Below are 27,052 nucleotides of genomic sequence, written 5' to 3' on the forward strand. Positions count from 1 at the left end.
TTACTGCACATCTGCCCTCTGTGGTGCAAGTATATCTCCGGTGCTTAGTTTAGGTGCTTAGTTTAGCGTTTATGTTCTTCTTACGTACAAAGTCTCTTTTTAACCCCTTCATGGCAGGTTTTTTTTTCACCCAAATTACAGGAGCTTTTAAAAAAAAGTTGTATTAATTAATATAGTCCCATCATATTCCTCAGTGCAGTATAATGAGTAAATAAGCTCGTTTGAGCAGGGCCTTCCACACCTGTTGTTTCTGTAGTCAAATTGTTATGTTATATACTACTTGTTATGGCCTGTCTACCAATTGTACAGCGCTATGGAATATGATGGCGCTATATAATTATAATTATAAATAGGACACAGACCAGCATCTCCCAAAGTAAAAAAACAAAACATTCTTCTGCCTCTCACGTACAATTACCTTCCCATGTTTACCAAGGATTCACAGTGTGTAAAATAGTTCCCCCTTAACACATAAACCAAAAAACACTTGAACAGAGCCTGTAAGTCAAATTTAGACGTACCACGTACTGTAAACTATCACCTGCATAATACAATATGTTTATGATTACCTATTTATACCAATAAATCCAATTAGGTATGATGGGGAAGAAGTGTGATAGGTAACCCCTCCACCAAAGGGTGATAGCAGGCATCATTAAACACTCACCTACATCCACCAGACAAGCCAGTAGACTTGATCATACATATATAGACATAAATTCATATATTTCAAGCAATAGAAAAGAAAGAGTTCCCCTAACTCAGCGCTTTATATAATAGAGAATCCACAAGATAAAATAAATTGAAAAGTCCCAAGTCCCAAGCCCCTGTTTGGAGAATAATCACTCAAGATAATGTATACAATAAAAAGTTTTAAACAATTTATTAAATACTTCAAATGCGTAGAAATTTTTTTTTTGTAAATCAAAACACTTAATCATTAATAAAATATATTGTAATAATGTGACACTGGCTGAGGAAGTCATGGACTGACGAAACGCGTCCCAGTGAGCCAATTTGAGCTCTGTATTATATATTTTATTAATGATTAAGTGTTTTGATTTACAAAAAAATATATAATATGTTTTTCTACTCATTTGAAGTATTTAATAAATTGTTTAAAACATTTAATTATATATGTTATCTTGAGTGATTATTCTCCAAACAGGGGCTTGGGACTCTGCCTTAAGAGTGTCCGACGTATGCTTTATGAGCCTACATTTTTAATTTGGCTCTGAATATGGTGAGCAGGCTGTGTATGGGTATTTGATGCAGTGATGTTTTTTGCACTATGATGTCTCTCTTTGCTTTTTATATTCCATGTGGTATTTGCATTAGAGAGACGTCATTATTGAGACCGCTGAATAACCCGTACGCGCTGAAATTAAAGAATTTTCAATTTATTTTATCTTGTGGATTCTATATTATATAAAGCGCTGAGTTAGAGGAAGTCTTTCTTTTCTATTGCTTGACATTTACACTATTGCTTATTTATTTGTGGGGGAGTTTTTATATGCACTTTGGAAGAGTTTCTCACTATAGCAGCTTATTTAAAATTATTGGCGATCATATTTTAGTTATTTTTAGCGCAGCCTTTTTTAACCTCTTTTGATTTGTCTAATACATACATATCTTAACTTTTACTAGTATAGTATATTTACACTGTAAGTAGGTTAGAGTTAGCGTGTATGAAAGATTTTTATGGAACCCGTTACAGACTAACTTGGGGTAATAAACACACACAAAAAAAGAACGTGACCTACTTGTATCCTGCAATATCGAAACCATCTGCATCTAGAATAAAGGTTGTCGAGTTTCATATAAATATCATTTTTTCAAAGACAACTACCAGTCCAGGATTGTGCATGGTTTTGGAGATCCCATCTTAAAGGATATAGACAATATGGAAAGATTTCAGAGAAGGGCTACTAAAATGGTGAATGGTTTAAAGGATAAAAGTAAAGTAAATGTATAGCCTGAATGAGAAAATAGAGAATACATATAATCTGCTGACCTTGGTTCTCAGCACTGCCTTGACTTTACTCTGCTTAATGACTCCATCCTAGTAACTCGGACATATGGATTCTATTGATTAGAACACATGGAAAGAAATCTCAGTAAGCCGATTATTACCGTATTATTATTTGGGGGGGCTTGAAAGTTCTTCATATACGTACCTCTGTCTACAATGGGCTCTCTCAATCCTGTCCTCAAGTGACATGGTCCAGATTTCCAGTGACGTTTATCATTCAGATACTCACTATGTTATTACCCTCTAAATTAGATAAATGTTATCTGGCCAAATAATGTCACCAGGGAACTGGTTTGGCCAGCTTTGTGTTACACTAGACAGGATTTGTCCAAAGTCTCCAATTCTGGGAGGAGAGAACAGGAGATAAAACCGCTTCCACTGTTCATTTTCATTAGAGCGGAGGGAAGCAGGTGCCAATGACTTTGACAAGATAAATTGTCCTGAATATTCTGGTGCCAGCGAGAAATAGAATTGAACAAAAATAAATCATGGGAGAGGGGAATGCAGGGCTGTTTTTTTTTATCAGTGTATAATAATTTGCAATTTTCCTTATTCTGTCAGTATAAGAAGAACATTTACTTTGATGTTTCAATTGTAGTCTACAGTAGTATAGTGGATGGTATGGATATGCAAAAGAGGAAATAGTGACTTTGGAAAGGCACATTATTGTTCCTCTAAAATGTTAAACACATAATAGTCAGTGGTTTCGTGACTAGCGTTTTGTATTACATCTTTATTTTCTGTTTGCTATCTTAGCCTACTTCTTATCTGCTACAACTTGATCTCATTGCGTGGTTGAGTTTCTTCTTAGCAAATACCTAAAGGTCTATGTATAGTTACTATAGGGAGGGGTAATAGTTCATTATTATTAGTCCATTATTATTATTATTATTTTTATATAATGCCATGTCTACTGTTTGTATAATCCAAGAGTGCGACAAAGCACATGCACAAAAATTATCAGTTGCAATACACTTGTGACACTGAAATGTATTCTTGCATGTCACAGCTGAGCACCCAAAAACACACAAATTCAGGAGTGAATTGGGAGGACACATGAGGCATTTGCTCTGTGGCCCTGGGGGTCCTGACTGGCCCATAGCTTTTACCTGTCATGTAAAGCAGGGATCCAATCAGGTCCCGCTCAATGCGGTCGTCATCCTCCCTCGCTGTCACTTTTTGTCCGAAAACATGAGGAAGGAAGATGGCCTCAAGCTGCAGAACCTGATCAGTTCGCTGCAGGCCACATAGAGAAGGTAAGTGGAGGATGTGGTAAGTCCTGTGTGTGTGTATTATATGTGTGTGTATGTGTAAATGCATATGCATGGATGTGTGTATATATATATACATATATATACATATATACCCTATATGGACTAACCTGACCATTACACCAACAGGGACTTTGATGACATCACATTCTAAATACATAAACATTAATATAAAGTTGCCCCCCCCTTTGCCGCTATAACAGCTGCAAAGATGTAAAATTATCTAGCACAAATAATCTCTTAAAAAATATAGCTATATATACATGAAATATAACCTCTAAATTGATGTGAAAATAAATACATTTGCCTTACAATTTATCTTATTGCAAATATTAATAATGCTGTATAAGTGTTCATACCATACACAGGGATTCCTCTATACCCTTTAACATCAAATGTTATAGTTTTATGGGGCAAGACAGCAATTATTATTATTTATTCGTTTATATAATGACATCATATTTCTCAAAACTGTCCAATGGGAGAATAATTAGTGCCAAATTACACACACAACTCAAGCCACACTACCTGAATTCTTAATTCCCTTTTTTCTTTGCTTTGTTGAGCCTCAGACCCATGTGAAGCTTTTCAAATGCTTTTATTTCCCTTCTAAAAGTAGATTGTTTATGCAATCCCAAAATCAAGCTTTTTTGGGCAGAGCCATTTATAAACACAGAGTAAGAGCGAGAAGCCCATGCGACTCCATCGTTTGCTGCTCAAATTCAACCCTTTGGAAAATTGTTGGCTTAATCACGTTGCGTGCGACTGTGTAGCCCCAGCACAGAATACAGCTTTTGTGCTGAGAAACAGGGTGGCCCATTCATCTGTTTTCTTCATACTATTAAGTGTCAAATACCATGGGTTCGTTGAATGAAACCTTGGTGGCTGGACTTTGGTATGTCAGAAATAGGTTCCGATGCCAGCTAAAGGGGAGAGCCATTTAGTTTCCTAAAAAGTAGTAAAAAAATGTATCCACGTTTAATTTTGACTCCTATTAAAAAGTGCCCTAGGCATTTCCTTTAAAGGATGCAAATGTCATCAGCCTACCTAGATAACAAATTAAGCCTTCCACTAGGAATACATTACATCAGAAAATCTGGCATAAAAACCTGACTGCTTCATGAAAAAGTGGAGAATACAGTCATTGGGCTGTAATGCCCATTTCTTATTGACTTTGGGGATCAGTGAAGCCAACAGTACTGTCCCTGTGGGCAGGAGGTACTGATCACATCCTTCTGTAGGTTCTCAGCAAGAGCTTTGTGACTCGGGAAGGATACATGCGTGCTTTTCCGTCTTACAGCAGGGTTAAGGAATGAACAAAGTTACTCTGTTGTGCCATAGACTGGCAAAGGTTTAACAGTCCTGAAGAGCAGGCTTCTCCAAACTGTGGCCCTCCAGCTGTTGCACGACTACATCTCCCATAGTCCTCTGCTAGCTTCGTAGCTAAAAGAGCATTATGGGAGATGTAGTCCTGTAACAGCTGGAGGGCCACAGTTTGCAAAACCCTTTTGTATATCATTTAAACACCCTTCCGGGCACAGGGATGCTTTGGGGAACTTTTTGGGGTTAATCTTAAACACTCTTCACTGAGGATTATGGGGAATGAAGGGATTACAATGTAGTGTCTTTGTTAGAAGCAGATGTGATGTCATAACAGATGAATTTCAAAAACCTAGAAAGATTAGAACACAAGTGATAGATGGTTTTAACTGTGGTGTTAAATGTTAATGTGATAAATTCTCCCATTAAACCACCACGGGTTACATAGTATCCTCACCCCTTCAGTCCTCATGGAGTTAAATTTAAACAGAATTAATAGTGCCAGAGCTAATGCTAGGACTGGAACAATGAGGCAATAAAAGACAGGCATACTAATAATTAATGTCCATTAGGGGATTTGAGCGCATACAACAAACAAGGTGAACCAAACCTCAAGATGAATGATAACAAAGAGAAACAAGACAGGACCAGTAATTGTATCATATTAATCATGCGTATATGCAAAGGTATAGCAGCCAGAAACATATTGCCTCATCGGGAGATATGGAAGGTAAAGCCTTCACTAACATGCTGTATTCCCCGTCATTTAATGCAGCGATCCTCATACGTACATTGGACTGGATTCCTGCAAAATGTAAAGTGTGTTTAAATAGGGATAAATTATATTAAGGTGGTTACGTTTCTGGCCTTAAGTTCTGAGTCTGGTTTTCTTTCAAATATACATATGAGGTGGCATGAGAAAGTAATATGATATACGTCAGAGTTGATGTAACTTGAGATCAGGTCTCATATTGAGGCATTATGTAACTATGAATTACTATAAATTGAGTTTGATCTTGCACTTTTAAATATAGATACTAAATGCACAACCTTACACACTTATTTTCCCGTCATTGTGCATTTCCAATCTCAGCACGCTTGACTCTGGATACAGAATCTTGGGCTTTCGCCCAAAGAAGCATTTGTTTGTGGGTACAGCTTGTGTGCGTGGGTCAATTCATTGGCTCTCCATACTCATTTTGAACTTCATCATAGGAAAAGGAGAGAAGTAATTAATTTGCATTAAATTAATGAAATAGCATAAGTATTTCAGAATGATTGAAATTGCGATATCAGGAGAAGCAGTAAGCGTGACTATGGAGCATGTTTCGAAATGTGTAAAATTATTGTTCACTTATATGCACTCATATAATAGAGCAAATAAATACTATTGAATCAGCGTTATGTTAATAAAGACCTTGTGTGCTCCGTAATAAAATATTACAGGCATTATCAGCACTGGAATGGGACCAGTTTCAAGGGGCTGAAGAAGCTTAGAAGCCTTGGGTGCCCCGTAAGACCTGGTGGTTACTTGGTACAACTAGAGATACCTTTTTGCTTTATGTACCTGGGAACCCAAAGGATATGGATCTTGAGTCTTAGGATAGCTAACCCTACGGGTTAGATGGTCTTCAATGTGAATGACATCTTCTCAACGTCACACATCTGACTCCTTTGCATTCATTACTGATTAGATGGTCCCCGTGTCATGCACTTCAAGTTAAGGCTTATTTCCATAATATACAGAGTTAGACTAAAGCTAGTGTTTCAATAATAATAATAATAATAATAATAATAATAATAACACATTTTATACCGTAATTATTTCAGAGTCATATTTACATATGTGTACCTACATGCACGAGAATCTTAAAATTAATAAAATGTGATGTGGGCGGGGAATATGTTGGATGGAGGTCTTGTTTGACTTTTGACAAGTCTGGCCCTGATTAAGAACTTAAGCCATATAACATGGTTTATGTTTTGGTGGTTTATAGGAGGTGGAAACTACTCCGTGTCCTTTAATCTCCTGTGCCTGTAGTCCTCTTCGCTATGGTCTTAGACTGATATTAAAGAGTCTATCGCAGTTTGCAGTGTAAGCAGATTTATTTAGCAAAACTCCCTGTAGATTGTGATTTTTGTGTTTAATCAGTACATTGTGGCATAAAACTAGCATGCCATTAGGTTTCTTCTCCTGAGGTCTTTTCCCTTCTCCTTACCATAGAAGTAACTTAATGGGGAGGGTTAATCATACACATCTTGTGGATCAAGTAGATGATCCAATGGTATTCTTAAAAGGTTTGTGTGTAACTTATACATTGCTTTATTTTAACTAACACGGTTACATATGGTTATTTTGTGTTATAGCTTGGCATGGAGTTAACTCAAGCCCAGTAGAGTCGTTTCTACACCCCCCCCCTCCTCCTCTTTAGTATTCTGGCCCATACATATGCCCCCGGGAGATTTGTCTTAGGTTTGTGATTTGTTTGACTTATACTTGGCTTGACAAGCGTAGCCCAGACCTTGTGGCTCATTCACCTTTATCTAGCTGTGTGTTTCAGGCTCGTGAGACTGTAGCCCTGTTAATGTTATTGGTAGTGTTTCTGTGTATGTTATGCAGTGTTCAAATGCTTTATTACACATCCTATGATAGTTCCCTGGCTCAGCTATTTTTGTAATTCAGTACAAAGATTCCACTCAATCAGTGAGCCGCACCAGTCATTAGGTCTCTACTATCTATTCTTAGACCAGTGTTGATGGAAACCCATCACGCATGAGATTAAATGGCAAAATATAGTGTTTTCCACTAGCTGTTTACATATTTCGGTGAACATTTTTATTCTGTCCACGTACATAGTTTTATTGTATTTAATGAGGTGACATACAATATGTATGGATGTCTTGTATAACCCGTTATTTGTCATATGATATTTATGGATGATCTTGAGTTATTAATTTGAATTTTTTGGTGTATCATATGGTGTTGTCCCTTTTGATTGTGTTTCACATAAAAAAAGTAAAATAGTATGAAAATTCTTTGTTACCAAACTTTAATGATAGGGGCCATATACTATCTAAAGCATAGGATCGAGGCTTAGAAATTTTTAGATCAACCATTGTCTAATTGCGAAAGAACCGTTTAGTGGATAACATTGACAATTGAGATTTGGTTCCCATAGAACTACTGCTGAGGAACACTTATTTCTATTTTGCGTGTTATCGTGATTATACGTTTACCTAAATGACTTATTGTTGAAAATTCGCTAAATTAAATTTAGAAAGCTGTATAATAATAATTCTCTTATGATCAGGGGAAAATATTCTGCTTCTTACTGGTGTTGCACCATTACAATATGATTTGGATCATGTAACTGCCTCCATGTGCAGATACAGAACACACTTCAGTAATGTTCTTAGTGTAAACCAAGACATCTCACAGTCTTAGTGTAAGACAGATGGAACCTTGTGTTTTTGATGAGATTATGGCATCTATACTACATCTGGGCCAGCTTTATGATCAGTAGTGATGGTTCTCCATTGGCTGTGTGTATCCGCCTCTGCTTCTGCTGCATCACTGGATTATGTGAGATGTTGAAAGCGGAAACTGTTTTTATAAAGGTATCACCTGACTTGGACTGTATGCTGCAAAATGATCCGATTCCCAGCCGTGACCATGAGTTATTTATTCTGAACAGGCTGAGTCTGCCAAGACACTCTTTTGCAATACTGCCCAATGTCTTATTGTCAAGATAAAACTACTTGCGCGTTGTCCTGCATCACAAGGTACTTGGTGTTGTATTTTGTAAGTGAAAATATGCAGTGATATGTTCTTCAGGCCTTATAGAGTCATTTTGTAAGCATTTTTTTACTTTAAGGTGGATCTGTCGCATGTAACATTGTTAATGAATTAATGTAAGCAAAACGTATATTAAAAGTACCTTATGTGTTTCCCCTTATGTGGGAAAATGTGAATTTTGACTATTCTCGGGATCTGCATGATTATCCCTCCCTATTAAGTTATCTCCACTACATTAAGTTGCTGATTGTTATTGATTGGTTGTGGCAGCCATTGTAAGAAGGAAGACAAGTTGAGAGCAAGAAATGAATTAGATAATGCTGACCCAGTCACCCCGATCTTAGCTTCCATGAGGTTAATATTTAAAATGAATATCTGCAAAATAATTACACTGATTGACGAACTACTATAAGTACAGTGTTTTTAATGAATTGATTTACTTATGCTAAAATCTGTGACTGTTTCCCTTAATCTCCATAATGTGAAGTCATTTATCTCAATAATTGCCTTGTTACACACAAAGAGGGTGTAGAATCAGTCCCTCATTGATTAGATTTGCCTGTATTTTGGTAACATCGCTTAGACAATATTATATGGCCATTTGCGAGTATATAATTTTTTTGTAATAAACTTTTCTCTTATTTGTTTTGTCTAAAGGGCTTACATAGAAACGTCCCAAGCTAGGCTACACAGAGCTCTCCCACTTCAGCTGGAGAGGCTTCACATGCAGGCTTTGCTAGCCAAAAACTGCTGCCTTTGTCAAGAGAAAGAAGAAAGTGACCCAGAGACCTAGGGAAGCACTTTGCCAAAAAGTACCTTTAAAATATCAATCTAAATACATAGCAAATAAAGACCAAATACTGGCCATTTACCATATGTGACTACAATGTTCAACTCTCTGTATGTTGTTTTATTTAACTTTCTTTTATATGCAACTTGACTTCCATTCAATTAGTCAGCTGCATCCACCATTTGGTCACTACTATCTATTCTTGCACCAATCTTGAAGGAAACCCATCACCCATGAGATAAAATGGCAATAAATAGTCAGAGATGTGTCTTTGCTTGATGCTCCCCTAGGGCAGCACCACATCATCCACTATCTCATACCTCCGTGTCCTAAATCTAGCATGCTGAGCACTAGGATATGACATCATATCCCAGCGCAGTACTCTATGGAGGCTGTTAGAGTACTCCATTTTTTCGTGCTCAAGGATAAGTGGCATGCTAGGGGGCCTAATCACCCAATAGGGCAATAGGGCAAACCTGGTTACGTGGTATATAGTGTTTGTCAGTAGCTGTCACGTTCTAGTGTAGGGGGCAGCTTAGCATTTACTGTTGAGAAGTTGGGAAGAGGCATGGTTGTAATGGACACAGACTTCTATGAAGACACTGAGCTGATGGAGCACGTCTTTATCTCTTCATATGTTTGCGTTTTGTATTAAAAATAAAACAACATCGGAGCAGAATTATACTTTAAGCCACCTTATTTTTGTGTGTGATGAAAATACAATCTCTTATTATTTCTTTGTTTCACGTTCGGTTCTATAAAATCATTACGGGCTTGGTTCAGCCTTTCAAACATGTCGGACCTCTAACCTTCAGAAGTGGTTCATTGGAAGAGTGGATAGTTTCCATAGAGCACTTTCACAGAAGCGCTTACTGCAATCTCACTTCTCTAGAGACATTACTATCCACCCACTGTTAAATGCAGCTTTTAGATCCACTTACACTAAGCAGAGTGCTGCTCAAGATCCTGCGTTATCTGTGACATCACTCTGTGAACCACCATGCCTTCAGCGGCACAGAGCATGGAGAAGCCTGGGACTGCTAAGCGTTTCAGCGCTGAGGTTGAATACACAGGTAATTGAGAGGGGGCTTTTAATGCCTGAATAATGTTTTTTAAGCAGCAAGCATTTTGGCTATTGCGTTTAATAATTTGCCGTGCTTGGGTGGGGTTTTTGGAACGTAATTAAAAAGCTAAGTCAATAAAATACTAGGTGAGCGACAGATGTTCAGAATTCTTTTGAAGTGATTTTGGTTAAATGCTATACTAACCTACATAGATGGGTTAGGACTAAAATATATTGTAAAGTTTTTTTTTTACCAAATATTACAGCAGGTCAACTTTTTTTTTTTTAATTCAACTCTCTAATCAGTGGTCTACAGCCCAGGAATTGTGGATGAATGTTTAAAAATGCAGGTACCACCCTTACACTGCAGATATAAGATATCTTGTAGTCCCCCTGAGGAGCGCTGTGCATGCTTTGAAATCTATATTCTAAGAGCATTTTAGTTTAAGACTATTGAAACATGTCTAAATTGACATAAGGGACAAAATGTTTAGAAATTTGGTTGTCCTTGGCCAAAAACCCTGGTCCTTTGGTCCTGCCATTAGCAATAAGTGGATGGCTATTCCACGTGAAGACTGGTCAATTCGAAGTCTGTTTTAGGTCAAGAACTCACATATATACTGGTATGTTACAATTGTATTCTTATACATACATGTTGGGGTTTCTAAGAAGAAAAAACTGGAAGCCTCTGCTGTATACTGTATTGGCTGTGGAAGTCCTCAAACCAATTGCACAAAAAATAATAAATAGAAAAAGAGAAATTTGCAAAACATCAAAATATGCAAAGTAAATTTCAACCAGCCAAGATAAACATGCCTCCCTGCACGTGATCAGACGCCTCCCAGGAACCTTTATTGCTGTTCTTTCAGCAGATCTTATCCTTAATTGTACGGCCATGGGCTGGATATGTATGGCTATAATCTAATAAAACTAGACAGTGATGTGTTCAGCTGCACATGCATCATTTTATTGTTCGCTGTTCTTAAAGTACAGAGGTCAAATTTAATCCCTGGTCCATTTCTGCACGTATTGATAAAATGTGTGGATCAAGCATCTGAAGCATATCTTCAGCCCCATTTTAATTTATACTAACAAAACATACCAAGAAAAACTTTAAAATGCACCCGTCAGCGGAAACAAGAATATTAACCTGAACCATGTTTAGGAATGAATGATTTTTTTTATATAATGGAACCTTATTTCAATGCTTAACCTTTAGGTCACACAATGAATACACACGCATCATTGATATTTCTTTACTATAAAGTATTAAAGTTGTTGTAGAATGAAGTTGTTGTATAATTAAGTAAACTTGTCCATCTTTACCCATTTCCTGTAACTTTCTCTGTTTTCAGTCCGTGGTGACATTTTAGAGACATTCCCAGAAACTGCTGAAGTTAGAGGTTAAACCCGCTTGTTCTGTGAAGACCCCACACAGTCACAAATGCCCTGAGAACCCTTTACTGAAATATGTCCTGTCTTTACAGCACTTCACAGCTTGTTTAACCCTCTGAGTCCCTTGGCATTATGATGTACAGTGCATTATGATGGGACTAGCATTGCGACTTATGGTGTTTTAATTCATATTGGAATGGATTAAATATCAATATAGCTGGATTGAGATTTGGTTTGGTCCTTGGCTGAATAATAAATAAGCGTTTCTCCATAGAATCATCAGAAGCACGGGTCGCAGTAAGTGTACGCTCCATATGCCGTTTGGTATGACCCATAACAGGGATCTGTGCAATGCTATAGGCAATGTTTGTGGATGTTATTGGGTATTTAGTGATGTTGGGTTGTAAAATGCCTGTAAGGTGTAGCACGCCTACAATGATTGCTTCAGCCCTACATGGCCTTCGTCAGGGTAGTGCTACAAAAATCCACCTATCAGGCCTGCCGAAACCATCGCTGGAGGTGCCTTACACCTTATGGGCATTTAATAAAAGGATTCTATTTGTATTTAGAAAATATGTTTTTTCTTGAGGTGTGCATCCCAAGCTAATTTCGTGACATGTCCACTATAGTAGCACTGTAGTGCTGTTTCTATATGTATTAACATTAAGGCAGTGATAAAAAGCTCATTTAAATGAAACAAATGGAAAAAAAGTAGATCACCTATATGAATAATACCTGCTGCCGCTCATAGGTACTATTTAGACCGTGCCATGCCACACATGGAAGGACAGTATACACCCTACTAATATGTTCATATTCACATCTTACAGGAATTAAGAAAAATGGATATTAGAGTGGAAATTGTTGAGATAAAGAAGGACGTGAAGTGGAGAAGACACATTGAACTTTGATTTAGTCTTTGTCCCCACTTGAAAGAACTTTTTTGGTTTATTATTCCACATAATGCTCATGTGAACTCAATTTTCTGGGCTTTTAAACTAAATCCACATTTAGTTCCTGTAAGGCCTATACTAGTCATTGGGAACACACATTTGGCTGGGGAACAGAGCTTGGTGTTGTACATGCATTGATAACTATCTGATCAGAGAAGCATGTGAGGTGGCTTCAGATGTGTCGGAAATGCCTTGGGTGATATTAGTTCTTTTTACATAAATAGCTGTGAGATATTCTCCGCAATGAATCCTCTCATAAAAAGAAGTGCATTGGACCCTTCTGACTTGATATGGAGGAGCGAAGATAGCATCCTTCTAGATTTATATCATAAGGGCAGGGGTCATTCTACACAGAATACCTATACAGCATGTGTTCATTTATTTTACTTGGTTTGGATCCAGTCTGTGAAATTAAGAGCACTGGTTCCAGACAGACAAGGAAATCCTGAAATCCTAGCAGTATTTTCTAACTCATAACACCTTGTCTGCTAGCTTGTTTAAAAGCAGAAAGAAAGAGTTTTTCTTTTTAAAGAAGGTTGAATATGTCAGAAACTTGTGTTGTCTGCTTTAATCAATCTGGTACCAGCAAATTCCCTTTTAAATAGAGAATTAAATGTTCTATTTTCTTTACATTTTTATACATCCATACTTTTAGTATTTCATCATTTATTTATTTTATAAATTCATAGCAGGATCTTTAAAACTAAAGAGAACTTCTAAAGCTGCCATGGTCACATCACCAGGGGGTTTCTCTTTTTATATTTACATTACATTTTATAGCAGCATTTCTTTTTATTATTCACAGACGGAGAAGCTTTGTTTGGAACTCTTCTCAGGTCTCCCTACAACCTATCTGTCCTGGAGTTAGCAAGACTGGATCTTGCTGATGGTGGGAACACCACGCTGATGGTGGGGAAAGCAATGGCAAAGACCACAGATGCAAACTCTGATCATTCGAGCAAACAAGCAGTTGCTTGAGCTGCTTTAGTACTGTGGGACGGCGGTGGCACCTGCCCGGGTCCAATGATATTAGGGGGTACCAATGGCACGCCATCTTCATGTTGCTCTGTGCCACTCCTAAAGTCATCCACCCAGACAGGAGAGTCGATGTGATCCAAATGTGTGTAAATAGAATCTAAAAAATATAGCTGATAACTGTAGCAACTTTACCTTTAACATAGATACAAAAATGGGTGTGCATTCTATGGCTCCGCATTTCATGGGTTGCGTTGAGCATGGAGTAGAAGGAGAATTTGCTAAACTCAAAAGCAGATTAAATATTGTTGTTAAGAGACTGAATGGGGAGTGAAAACATAAAGGTAAATCTGCTTAATTCTCTCCTCTTACATTCTGTAGCTAGTCTAATAATTTTTTTAGAGAAACACATTTAAGTCCATTGAGTGATGCTAACAGTAGGTTTTGAAGTCTCCAGGTATTTGGGGATTAACATCACACAGCACAGACAGCATCACAGCTTCTAAAGGGGGGGGGGGACGATGTCACTAATGCTTTAAAATGGTTCCACTCATGGCTAATGTGCAGCATTCAATCAATTAGGATTATTCTGCGGTGTGTCACCAAAATGAATGCAGAGTTAACAATTATGAATTACTGAAAATGTAGCTTTTTTTATTTAAAGTAGTGCAATGTACTTGGTAGGTTGATTAAAATGTTGCCTTTAGTTCTCTAAAGTACGCCTCTTGAGTGTTTTAATAATATACAGAAATGATGTGTATATAATATTTTTTTTATTCTGCCAAGCATTTGATTTTTTTGAACAGACTTTCTGATCTAGCATGTGTTGAAATAGGGAATTATGAATGAACTACATGAATTAATAAACCAAATAATAAATAGAAGCCACAAATGGAGATAATAAGAACTATAGTAGCATGCAAATGAATGCATATGGCTCAGCGTATATATACTATAGGGCAAATCTACCATAATAACTCTACAGGAAGTGGTTTTTAGAAATCTTTGGAAAACGTGTGCAAAATGTAGTATTTTTATTTTAAAAAATGTAATGTAATACTTTTTATTAATACGTATGCTAATCTGACAAGTAGACAAAATAGCCTTGAAATAAAGTCATCCAATGTATTATTACCGTTGGCACAGTATTAGAAACCTTCTTTTATAAACTGGACTTTTGGATTTGGGGTATTATTACGATTATTTGAATATTATGTTGTACGACATCCTCAGCCTACTTAATAAAATGAATAATATGATCTAGAATGTAAGCTTGCAAGCAGGATCCTCTTTACATAGTGTATCAGTTTGTCTCTGTCTATTCTAGTCTCGTTATACTCCCTGAATATATTTATTGTAAGAAGCGCTGTATAAATTGTTGGTGCTATTTAAATAAAAGATAATAATAATAATCCGCACTATGGCAAAACAGTACATGCGCCTGATCTACTGCCTCGCTATAGAAAGTCTGTGTAGAAGAAATTATGTTTCTGGATGGGGTTCCTCTGCCTAACATCGCATGGTCACGAAAAATTGTATTAGTTACTTTAGTTGAAGCAGTTGAAGTTTGATGTAATGGTAATATTACACTACTGTGTAACCCAGATCGCCTACACTTTTATGAAGTATTATGGCAGGTATTTCACCTGTACACCTGTATACATGTTAGGAGATCCTGAAACCATACACATGTAGGTGCCTTCGTCAAATCAGCATGGCAGTCTGGCTGCCCAGATGCAGATGAAGCTCTTCTTTGTAAAGTAAAGGCTCATTTCAAGGCACGCACAGATCAGCCTTGGGGAAGATATCGTGTTTCAAGGGGTCAAGACATGATGTCTAATCTAAACGTATTGACAAGGGTCAAAAAGCATAGGTCAGAGTAGGCAGGAGAAAAGTCAAATTAAAAGCCAACAGCCACGCTAAGACATTTAGGAAAGTAGAGATTTGTTGAAAAGCATGCATTTTGTTTTTAGCTAAGTTGCTTACATCTCAATTGTCCTATATCTTTTTGGCCCAAATATGAAATAACCGGCAGGGTCATGTGATCCACAGCATGCCTGCAACTGCATATGATTTTTTATTTTAACTAATATATACATTTCCACATGCTCATCTTTGCGCTTTATTTTATATGTAGAGATAAAGAATTATAGAATTTGACAGCAGATAAGAACCTGTCGGCCCATCTAGCCTGCCTTAATCAATTGTTGAACTTGTCTTAGATCCAGGATAGCTTTATGCCTTTGCCATTCATGTTTATATTCCTTCACTGTATTAGTGAAGGAATAAAGCATTCTTGCATGAATGCAAGACAAAGTTTGACAAAGTTTTTACTCACTATGATAAATGGTGATTATGGTGCAAAGTTTGAAACCAGAATCACTGTTTAAACTTGATCTCAATTGTGGCTTTTAAGACATTATCTTTATTTAGAGGTAAAGAATGTGGATGGGGCAGATAATCTGTTAACCTTTTCAGGCATATTTACAGTGCAGTTTATAAATACCATGAGTGTGAAGAATTGAAGAACCAATTAACGGCACAGCCCACGTCTTTACAGAATCATAACTGTAGCGACACTACAACCATCTGTCGGTATTCACACATCGGAAGAGATTTGTATCCTAAACAAACCTAGACTACTGGAGCCTCCACGCGCTCTGAATATTAGGGAACTGGCTCTGTGGATGGGGTGTGGGCTGACAGTGGTTGGGTTATGGGGAGAGGGTGTTAGGGTACTTCTCGCAATGGGTGAAGCGATCAGAAATGGGATGTATGCCTAGAATCTTTTCCTATTAGACTTGTAGCAAGACCCACGCACAAATTAGCAGCTGGGAATCTCTACTAGAAATGGCTTTAGTGTTAATGTCATGAGTATGTAATGGAATTCCAGTATATTTTCTTTGACTCCATATGGCCAGTATTTCCCTTTGATCTACTCTATCATTTAACCAATAAGTATTTCACCTCTATATAATAGGCTGTGAAATTATCACCATCTTGCATAATAGTCATTTGGACAAAGGGCTGAATCTTGACAGAATGAAGTGTTTAAGAGCTTCTGCCTGAACAAAATTCATGCCTAATTCATGAGAAGCTAATCATGGAGCTTTTCCAAATCTCTTGACACAAAAAAAAGATGTGACTTTTCCGACAACTTCTTGAACAAGTGCCGACGCACTGCATGGCATTATCACTGTGTGCAGCTTGTTTCACAGAGTCTCCAGTTTAACACGTCTCTTTTCTTCTTGTGACGGGAGCTCTACCCTTGGCGTAACTCCTTCAGTGACTTCAAATATTTCCATTTATCTAAATATACAGATTTGTTTCAAGAAATTTAAGATGACCACTTTTTTGATTTGAATTGAAGGTTTTGATTTCTTGTTTGAAACCATTTAATCATTAGGTATCCCTGCACCGATGGACATTTGTAAGAGCTTCGTTTTGGAAGCAGTGATCTGCTAATATTTGTAGCCATACTAGATCATTCTTTCACTGGCAGTTATGGAGGACTGTGGAGCTGGACATTGCAAATTTTCTTTTGCAGATGAGGGGTTACTGCCGAGTTGGTCTTCACCGTTGTTGGTTGGGTCTGTCATAACGTCTTTGTTGCAGGTGAAACATTTTATTGGCTCAGCATGCAACAAATTTGAGTCAAATAAACTTGACCTCAAATAACTATAGACGCTATCTTCTCTGGAACCAATATGGTTGCATGTAAATGATAATGAAGTCCGGGTTCAGGAAAAATAAAATAATATGGTGAGGCGTTCCTGAACACACTATTTTGTCTCTAGATTCAGTAAAAAGGAGCTATGACTTCACTGTACCCCAGGTATAGACTTTATGAGATTGGTAGTAGGGTCATCTTAGTGTATATGCATACTTAGGAAATCACTAAATGTATTCCTTGATTAATGTAACCTGATTAACAAAATATCATGGCAGACCTTTCATATGTGAGTGGGGAGATCTGTGTGAGTGGGGAGGCATCTACACACTCCCTGCCTTGCTCTTCCCCTTTTCTGCTCCTAAATAGCAAGGGGCCTGTCCACACCAGCTTCAACCCATCATAGCTTCTAAATGAAGTGGCCTAGTCCTGAAGTGATCTATGGAATACTTGGCAAACTCTAGATAACAGTTCACGTGAGGGCAAAATGGCGGGGCTGCGGTGACGTCCTCCCCAATCCTCCAATTGGGGGAGAGGACGTTACCGCAATCACCGTCATGTTGCCCTCACGTGAACTGAGGACAATACGGTGGCTCTTCCCTGATTAGAGGGGTGAGTGTGAACCCATAATTTTCAGACGATTTGCGGGGGTCTGGCTTTGCAATTTGGCCCGAATCTGAATGCACAAGTCTAATTGCTAATATGTTCTTGTGGATTTTTTGTGCATCTTACTCTGCGCTATCAATATTGAATTCTAAAAGATAATTGCTCCATTGGATTTGTGTCAGGATGGCATTTTACTCCGCAGTTACCTCATCTCCAGTGCCCTTGTTTCACCAGTCGGAATGGAAGGACATTTTCATTCAGAAACACTAAATCAAATGTTTTAAAAAGATTGTAGCTCTCACTCATACCAAGGTTTGCCATAAAAAAGATCTGTCCGCCAGAGGAATATTTGCAGGGAAAAGGCCGTGTTACATCTCATTTTACTTGCTAATTAAGTGTCTTGCCAAAATATAGACATGATATATATTAACCTACATTGACCGACTCTGTATCTTTTACCTTTTGTGCTGATATACAAAGTGGCTGGATAGCCGTGGGTGAAATGTTATACAAATGAATAAAGATCGTTTTCCTTTCTTTAAGGTTGGTAGGTGAATGGTTTAAACTGCTTTACACAGTAGTAGTAATGGATAGTGTGCTTTGCAGATGCTCACTTTTAGGTAAAATCCTCTGTAAATTAGTACTTTTTTCAGAAAATGGTGTAGAGGTGGGTACTTTTGAGTGAAATGCCTCATATACCTGTTTCACTTTTAAAGGAATAGTTTGTCTATTTTTTTAAATAGATTTAATTAAAGTTCCTCAACCTGTACTAGTCTGGCAATATTCCATGATGTCTGGCAGGCGGAAGCGCACGTATGCATGACTACAAATACCAAGTGTTTGAGTTCAGTGAATAAAATGCAACTTCTGGATTCAATTATCTGCATATTAGAACAGCTGTATGCTTTTTATGTCTCTTAGCAAATGGACCAAGCAGAGATCATACCACTCATTTTATTATATCCTTACTTGTATGTTTAAATCGCTAGTAAAAAAAAAAAACAGAGGAAAGGTAATACGGAGATTACCTGCAGGTCTAAATGTTGTAAAGCTACAAAGCCCAGGATTGCCAACCAGCACCCTGAAAGGACAGGACTGTACTAGTGGTTGGCTACACATTGTGGGAGTTGTAGTCCTACCCTTAATATATTATTCTGACATAAAGCTCGCAATACATATCAGATCACTATATATAGCTCGCTAGTTTTTGCAGAGGATGAATAAAGTTTTGAGGAAAGTTTCATATATTTACTTATTTTTTATTAAAATTTGGGTGTTGCGTTTCCAAGATTTTGTTCGGCTTGCATTCAATGTGTCGCCCTACTGTCACACAAATGGGTCTTGTGTCAGCATTGCGCCTGACTTATTAGCCTCTCGGTAACCCTCCTGCCATTGTCCATTTGTCTCTCTCAGGCTTAATATTGTGTGACAGTGACATGATGTAGTTGGCATTGTAGCATCTCCTGCCTGTCTCACCACTCATGAACACAAGCTTGTTCTCCTCGTCTTTGGTTGCCATGGTGACTAGCCTTGCAGCAGAATTCTGCCCACACATGAGTCAGTCAGCCTACGACCCGTGCTTGACACCCCGACCTATAACCCTACTGAAGTTTTATTCCATTCCTTTCACTACAAGACAGCCCACATCTCATGATTCATCTTAAAGTTAAATTATAGTTAGAATAGAGTAAGTATCTCGGTTGAGGAAGCAATCCCTTCTGTACATAACATTAGCTTATATCTTATACATGAAGAGGAATAGTATGGTTTTCCACCAATAATAAAAGCAGGAATATGTGTTCTGGTCATGAGGGACTCTGCACATTGGAAAAATAATACAAAAGTATCAATACATAGTGTGGGAAAGTGCCCGGAGGTCATTAAAATGGAAAGTTTTTTGGGGAGGGGGCTTTGCTTAGATTAGATATACCCAAGAACTTAAAGTCTAGGGAGCAGCCAGCACTCAAAATCCAACAGCAGGGCTGTTTGCATTTGGCGTAAATAAAATACAAAGCAGGAATCCATAGGAAAGGATAAATTATGGTTCATCTGTGTCATTTACTCTAGGATTGTACAAATGCATGAAAACATGCAGGTCACCAAAAGTGATAAAAGAGCAGAATAGTTTCTATAAGAGATGGTGGGATATGATGCAATGGAGCACAAATGAAGTGATCTACGGGATTAAACGTGGTCTTTCAAATTAATAAGAAAATGGGCAGACTGCACTGGCTAATTGGCTCTCAAATTAATTGAGTGTGTTATATACCTACGGTAGAATCCTTCGTACAGTAAGCCGCTGTATCAGGCGAAAGTAACAAATTAAAGACCAAGATAAAACAAAGGGGATACTGACTGAATTTTATCATTTCTCTTTGACATTTCATTGTTTTGTAACATGCTTTTTTTTTTTTTTTTTTTTTTATAGAATCTTACTCTATTGCTGGTAGTGATGGGAGTATATCAGCTTCAGTGGCTTCCATTCAACCTCAGCCTTCAACTAGTTCAGCTCCTAGTTCCCCTGGATCCAGGAGGTCAGTCAGCACCCTGAAGAAATGGCTGACAAATCCAGTAAGGAAACTGAGCAGCGGCAGCCGGCTGGACCAGCGGCAGGCTAAAAAAGTGGAGAGCCGGCCAAAACGAGGCATGCCAGGAAGAAGAAGGAGTGCCGATGATGGAGGAAGCGGAATTTTTGGACTTGATGTTTTTAGGAAGATGGACGATTTCACGCGGTCAGACGAGAAGCGTTTGGTAAGGAATTTTACTCCATCGAATGCTCGCTGCTAGGCTTACATTCCAAATGTCTGTAGGCCCAAAGTGCTATTGGCATCCCAGTTAATATTAAAGACACTGTGGGTATGGTGAAGGCTTATTCAAGCAGTAGTCAAGTGAAATACATGTTGTATGCAAGGAAATCATGGTGGGTCTGCCATCTGGGCTACCTCCCTTCTGCAGTGTTTCTAAATGTAAATTGTGCCCCAGGAGCTTTATCGAAATTTTAGTCCTGACTGTAACATTAAACAATGTGCCCAGGTTCCGTACATCACTCTGTAACATTACACTTATCACCACAATATTATGTAAGCCCATCAACAATCAATTCTCTTTTTTTCTGCTATACCGCACATTTTGCCCTGTTCCCCTGGGTGAAAAGCGCAAATTCATGTTTTATTATCTTTCCTGTTCAACTTCTTATCCTTGGATTTACTGTTATCAAAATGTTCTACAATCCCTGACACTACATGTTACCACTCTATACACTGATGTAACACATGTAAAACCACTTTTTATGGATAACATGGGAAATGTGTCTTTCTTTTCTTTTAATCTGCATAATTTGTATTCAATTAAGTTGCTGATTGTTGCTTCGGGCAGCCTTTGTAAGAGCGCCATGGGCAGAAGGGAGAGAACTTCGGTACAGGGAATAGAATAGATATGGATTGCACCTGGTCCTGCCACAGACTACCACTGATATCAACTACCAGGATTTTAAGATAAATATCTCCAAAACCTGTAATTGATGAACCATCAAAAAGCACAAGCTTCATTTAGCGTTAGTAACGCTACCTACAGATCTGTAGACAGAAACAAGATGTGGGACATACTATTAAATTTACAGTTGTCAGATGAATCTTATCTTATAAGCCATAACTTGAAAGTATGAGTGGAGAGAGATTTATTTAGGTCATGAACACATCTATAATGCTACAGCAGTGTGACACATTATACTGACTTTATATTGCCACAATCGACAAATTTGGGATTTCATAACATCAATGTTAATCCTCAAAGGGTTAAAGGAAGGACATATTTAATACCTTTGGTATTTCAGAAGACCCAGGCATTTGTTTTGAATACTGCACTGAGTGGTAATCCTGTGGTGTGTGACTCACAACTTGGGGAGGGTTGGTCTGGGGATATGGCGATCCCTACTGTTTCCATAATACATAATTTATCTGCAAAGAAAAATATCTCCTCTCATCCAGTAAAGCACCTCCCCAACCCAACTGTACTTTTGCTATCAATGTAATTGTTTTTTTAGTAAAAAGTCTTAAAACTAAAACCTAAAAACATCCATATTTCATGTAAGTTTATCAAGTTTTTGATCTCTAGATATAGTCTCTCTTGAGCACATTCTTTTCGGACTAAATCTTAAATCATGTTGACTACACAGCCTTATATTTGTACAAATGTATTTTTTTAGAACAAAGTCTTAAGAAAGCCAAGTTTTCTCAATAAGCAAGGCCTGCATAACCTCAAGTTCCTGGACTCCCAAACTCAAGTAAATGAGGGCCCCAAACAGTCCGCAATATTTGTATATCTGAGCTTGAGGCTTCTCAAACATCCAGCATCTTAAACATTCTTACAGATCTTTGTCTTAAGAGAAGCTTTTTGTGGCCCTCTGAGAGTTGTGCATGTAGGACACAGTGGTCCATGTCCAGACACCAGCAGCTCAACAGGGCATAGCTGGAAACTTATGGGTTGAGAGGGATGGTCTTGGATGCTGGCTTCTGTTGGAAGGCAATTTTATTTATCCATCACCCTCACATTATCTTACAATAGAGGTTAATATAGTAGGCCTGGTGGGGTGGGATTTAATAATGTAGCATGCAAGACAAGGTCCAGAGCTAAGTAAGGCTTGAGGTCTTTCAGCAGGTAAAATGAGGGACAAGATGTACAACATGGTTCTTATCTGCTGCCAATATCTATGTGCTAGGTGAGAATGTCATGACATCATTGTGACATCATCACCACAATATTGTTAACCATGTAGTGAAACTAGTCAGCACTCATGCCCTCATGTGACCGTATGTCAAATAAAAAATGTACTACTTTCCATAACTGTTAAAAAAACATTTTAGAGATTAAACCTGAAATTTATTCTCTTGGCAATAGTTTGATACATTTTATTGTGCTAAAATATCTTTAATAAACAGTGATTATACTTAAAGTGCTTTTACAGATACAGTGCTTGTTATACATTAGTCTGAATGAGATCCAGTAAACCAAAATGTCTGGAGATCATAATTATTTACAGCTTGCAACTGGAGTCTAATAAGGAAAAATGTAACATTCTCCCTCACCGCAATTCACCTCATTTTAATTTAGACATAGAAATTAAGAACAATACATGCATATATATTAAATATGAAGAAAAGAGCCATACAGAATGTATTCTTCAGGGAACAGACCTGTTATTGGGGTGTTTTCAAGTGGAAACTGTTTTTAAGTGGAAAATGCATTATGTCAACCCTAGTGACCTTCTGCGTAAAGAGCTTGGTTGACCATGTCTGGTGCACAGCAAGATTAGTAAGGTTTCTTGAAGCTGTCCCCTCCTGAACTATGTGGTAACCAAGACTACCTCATCCCCCTTTCCAAAAGCAATATGCTAGGATGTACACTTTAAGTCTATTAGATGGAGCTGACAATGTCTTGCAAAGTCCAGCTTTAGTGAGTAAATCCCAGTGACTTGGAAGCTCAATGAGCTACGAGTAATCAGCTTTTGTATATGAACTAGTGCTAGAACTCAATGTAATCTCATAGGTTACACGCTTCCACCAATGCTACTGGGTAAAGGGGTGTAGGTCATAGTTTACGGACATAGGTAATAGCCATAATTAGAATTAGTTATATAAATGATATCCCCTGGGTCCTGCTGCTGTCCACAATCTGTTAATTCAGTTTATGAATATGATCTGGCAGTTTCTGGGGGACAGGCCACTGTATTAGCCGGATGCAGCAAGAGGTGGGCTCCAATGCATGTCCAATCTTATTTCATTACTTCTCTAATTACATATGTGATCACCAGGAAACTACCCATCAAAGTTATAACGAGTTATCCGTGGTTTTTTTTGCAACACATTGCAGAAGAGGGTTGCCTGGGATTGTACTTTATTTAGCTAATTCATAGAAATGTAATGCAAAAAGTGTTTCACATTATGGGTGAATGGGTTTCATACAATTACAAGTACTGTATATTAGAACTCTGTTTTCCACATAGTAGAAAATAGCCAATATAGTTTTATTAAAATGTCTACATGAATCCAGTTTTCTATATTATATTGGAAAGTTTCCGTTGTTTTAGTCTATTGACTTTAGGTATTTGAATATTTCAATCATGTCTCACTAGTACAAAGGCTGGGTACAGTAACAAATAAATTGGATTTCATCCTTTGAAATAGATTTTCCAGCAAATCCAGGGTCTGGAGGTCACATGTGGGGTCTAAGGCTTCTCCGCTGAGATTTAATATAGGACTTCAGAAGGCCTCCCCGTACTTAGCATTAACGTCCATGTAACGTGGAAATTATAGGAGAATGATTGCGTTATGCATCGTGGCAGAAGTAAACACACAGGGAGAGTGGAAATTCCCTGTGAATATGATAAGGAAATATCCTCAAATAACAGGTGCTTTTACAGATGGGCTTACTGTTGCTTTACAGGAACTAACATAACTATCTGATTGACAAACCATTGTCACTATACTGTGAGGATATGTCTGTGTGATTGCAGATAAGCATCCTTTAGTTGTTTTAGTGCAGCATCAGGAAGATGGTAATTTGGAAAATTATCTTTGTTATTGGAAGTTTTTAAAGCCCTCACAACAGATGTTAGTGCTGCTTCAGAAAATTGGACATTTGCAGAAAATATGCAAATAATTCTGATTATAACCATCAGTCAATGGTGTACTGGTAGTGTGTGCGCGCGCGCGCGTGTGTGTCAGCTGGAAATGTTGGGTCACTGTGACTCTCAAAATATAAAAATGTATATAAGTTGTATTTTTTTCCTTTATAAATAAAAATTTTACTTTAGAAATATGGCCCTACATATTTGTGAAGCTTCCAAGACAAATGATTTCTGAGGTAATGAAATACAATTAAGTATCAAGTACTTATGATTACTTCTTACATGTTCTAAGTGTTTACTTCCTGCCATTCATGGTCTACACCACCTCCTTCTCAATGCACTCTTACGTTACTCATGGATCCATCATCCATGAACACTCTACCAAGTTTAGAGATCCTATAATTATTTTTCAATGTTAGTCCTCAAGAACCCCCAGTGTTTGAGTGAAAGTGGCTCAGACAATGTATATTGTTTTAGACCTGTGCCAACAGAGAGTCTGCATTGCTGGGGTTACTTGAGGCCACAGAACTCCTTATGAAACCTCTAAATTGTCTTGAACTGTTTTCATGTACACTTGAATGTACTTTCTTATTTGTATATTATTTATTCACACTATGTGTGAAGGGTAAACTCCAGCATTTAAACATAATTTTAGACGTTCACATGTTTTCCTGAATGTGGCCAAGGCAATCCGATGTAAAACAGCAGAATGCCGACCACATAATCGCCAACATATGGGATATAAGGAGCGAAAATAGATCTGCTTGTAATTAGCAATACATACCGTACTTTTACATATTCAGTGGCAGTTATTTTTCTTTCACTGCATGTAATTGTCGGGGTCCCATATTTTGGTTCTCCCTATGAAGCTTAATGAACCTGTTGATCTGCCCTCTTACCAGGGCTGAATATATAAAGAACAAAAAGTTAATGTCTCCCCAGTTTGTTTCGAGTGCTGTATGAGTCTCTTCCGCTTGTAGTGTAGGTATAAGTGGTGTTACAGACATCTCTTGACCTCTAAGCACAATGCTCAGAAAAGAAAGACACGCATGTTCTACAGACCAGGGCCTGAAGTAAACATTGTCTTCAGGCTGGCAACACTGGCCTCATTGAGAGATCAGGAAAACTGTGTTCCTAGGTGTTATTATTTTTACTAAGCCATTCATGTAATGCATTGACACTGAAATGATTCGTATTTCCTGTACACGTGGATTGTGACTGGGCATAAATTTGCACTGGTACTTTCCCCAAACCCATTATACTTCAAAAACACCCCATTTTGATCACCCAGGGTTACATACATAGCTATATGGGAACAAAGGAACATAAAACCATATAATGTGACGGTAGATAAAAACCATTCGACCCGTTTTTCGTAATATAGAGACTCATATCTCAATCAGTCGTTGATCTTGTCTTAGATTCAGAGTCCCTTTTTATGCCTATGCCGTGTATGTTTAAATTACCTCACCATATTAGCCTCTACCACTTCTGATGGGAGGTTGTTCCTATCTAGCAAGTACAACTTCTTTACATTACATCTAAACCTCTGACCCTCTAGTTTTCGTTTTTGACCTATTGTTCTAACTTTTCTCCTCCTTTGAAATAAACTTCCCTCCTGTACTTCTATGCCTCTTCTATTTTGTCACTGACAGAACAGCCCCCAATACTGTATTCTGCCTTGGGATTTTTACAATCGTACGTGCATTGTCTTACAGATAAGTACAAATATGGACCCCAGTGGGGATACATGCTAATATCAGAAAATATATTAAAATAAATTCTGCAACTTCAACAGTAACCCTGCCCAGTTTAGTTGGACAGATATCTAGAAATAGTGGAAAGAACACATCATGGCATAGGAGAATAGCAGACTTGGCAGAATGGCCACTCAACACCGGATGCATGTGATTCTAGCACAGTGTGTGTTGGCATATGGAAAGCACTTCCATCGGATTCATACATGGCAAGAATTAAATTATCGACACAGGGTCCCATATGAACCACTGTGATTAATTAAGATGCCTTGCAGTTAATTAACCTGCTTCCAGTAAAACAGGATGCAGATACTTTTTTATTTAATACATAATAGAAAATGTAGTGTAAGGCAGTATTACAATTGACTAAAAAAACTTGTTTACAGATCACTTAGCTACTAGTTCTCCCAAATAAGAAGTGCAGTTGCACTTCATTGGTTGATGGTAGACGAGCCCCCTGCTGGCCACCAATAGAGTCGTTCGTACAGACTTTTAAAATCGTGGTGCCGAAACTTGGCCTGGGGAGACCACTGGTCTCCCCGCTCCAGGAGTTAAAGGTCCGTATGAGCCGCCATGTTCGTTTCTTCGGTATTCGGGCTGAACAACAAAAACGCACCCTTTGTGTTCGTTTTCATGTTTGCCCGAACACGAATGCACAAGTCTACTAATCACTATGTGCCAGTAATTCCTGCCACCCGGCATCAATTGCTGGCACATAGTGATGAGGGAGCATGGAAGCAGAGGTCTGAAGTGACAGACCACATGCTCACTTAATGTTTTGTTGGTTAGAGGGAGATTG

The 27,052-nt window shown here is 38.0% G+C and overlaps 1 protein-coding gene across 1 annotated transcript in view; it reads left to right on the top strand.

Moving 5' to 3' along the window:
- ARHGEF25 (Rho guanine nucleotide exchange factor 25) overlaps positions 1–27,052 on the top strand; it is a 76,495-nt gene that overhangs the window by 27,657 nt on the left and 21,786 nt on the right. Inside the window, exon 2 of the mRNA XM_053455769.1 lies at positions 20,300–20,622. Within this exon, the coding sequence (XP_053311744.1) occupies positions 20,300–20,622 (323 nt within the window). The remainder of the gene's footprint in view (positions 1–20,299; positions 20,623–27,052) is intronic.

This window comes from Spea bombifrons, chromosome 2, assembly GCF_027358695.1.
Source record: "Spea bombifrons isolate aSpeBom1 chromosome 2, aSpeBom1.2.pri, whole genome shotgun sequence".
Lineage (NCBI taxonomy): Eukaryota > Metazoa > Chordata > Amphibia > Anura > Pelobatidae > Spea > Spea bombifrons.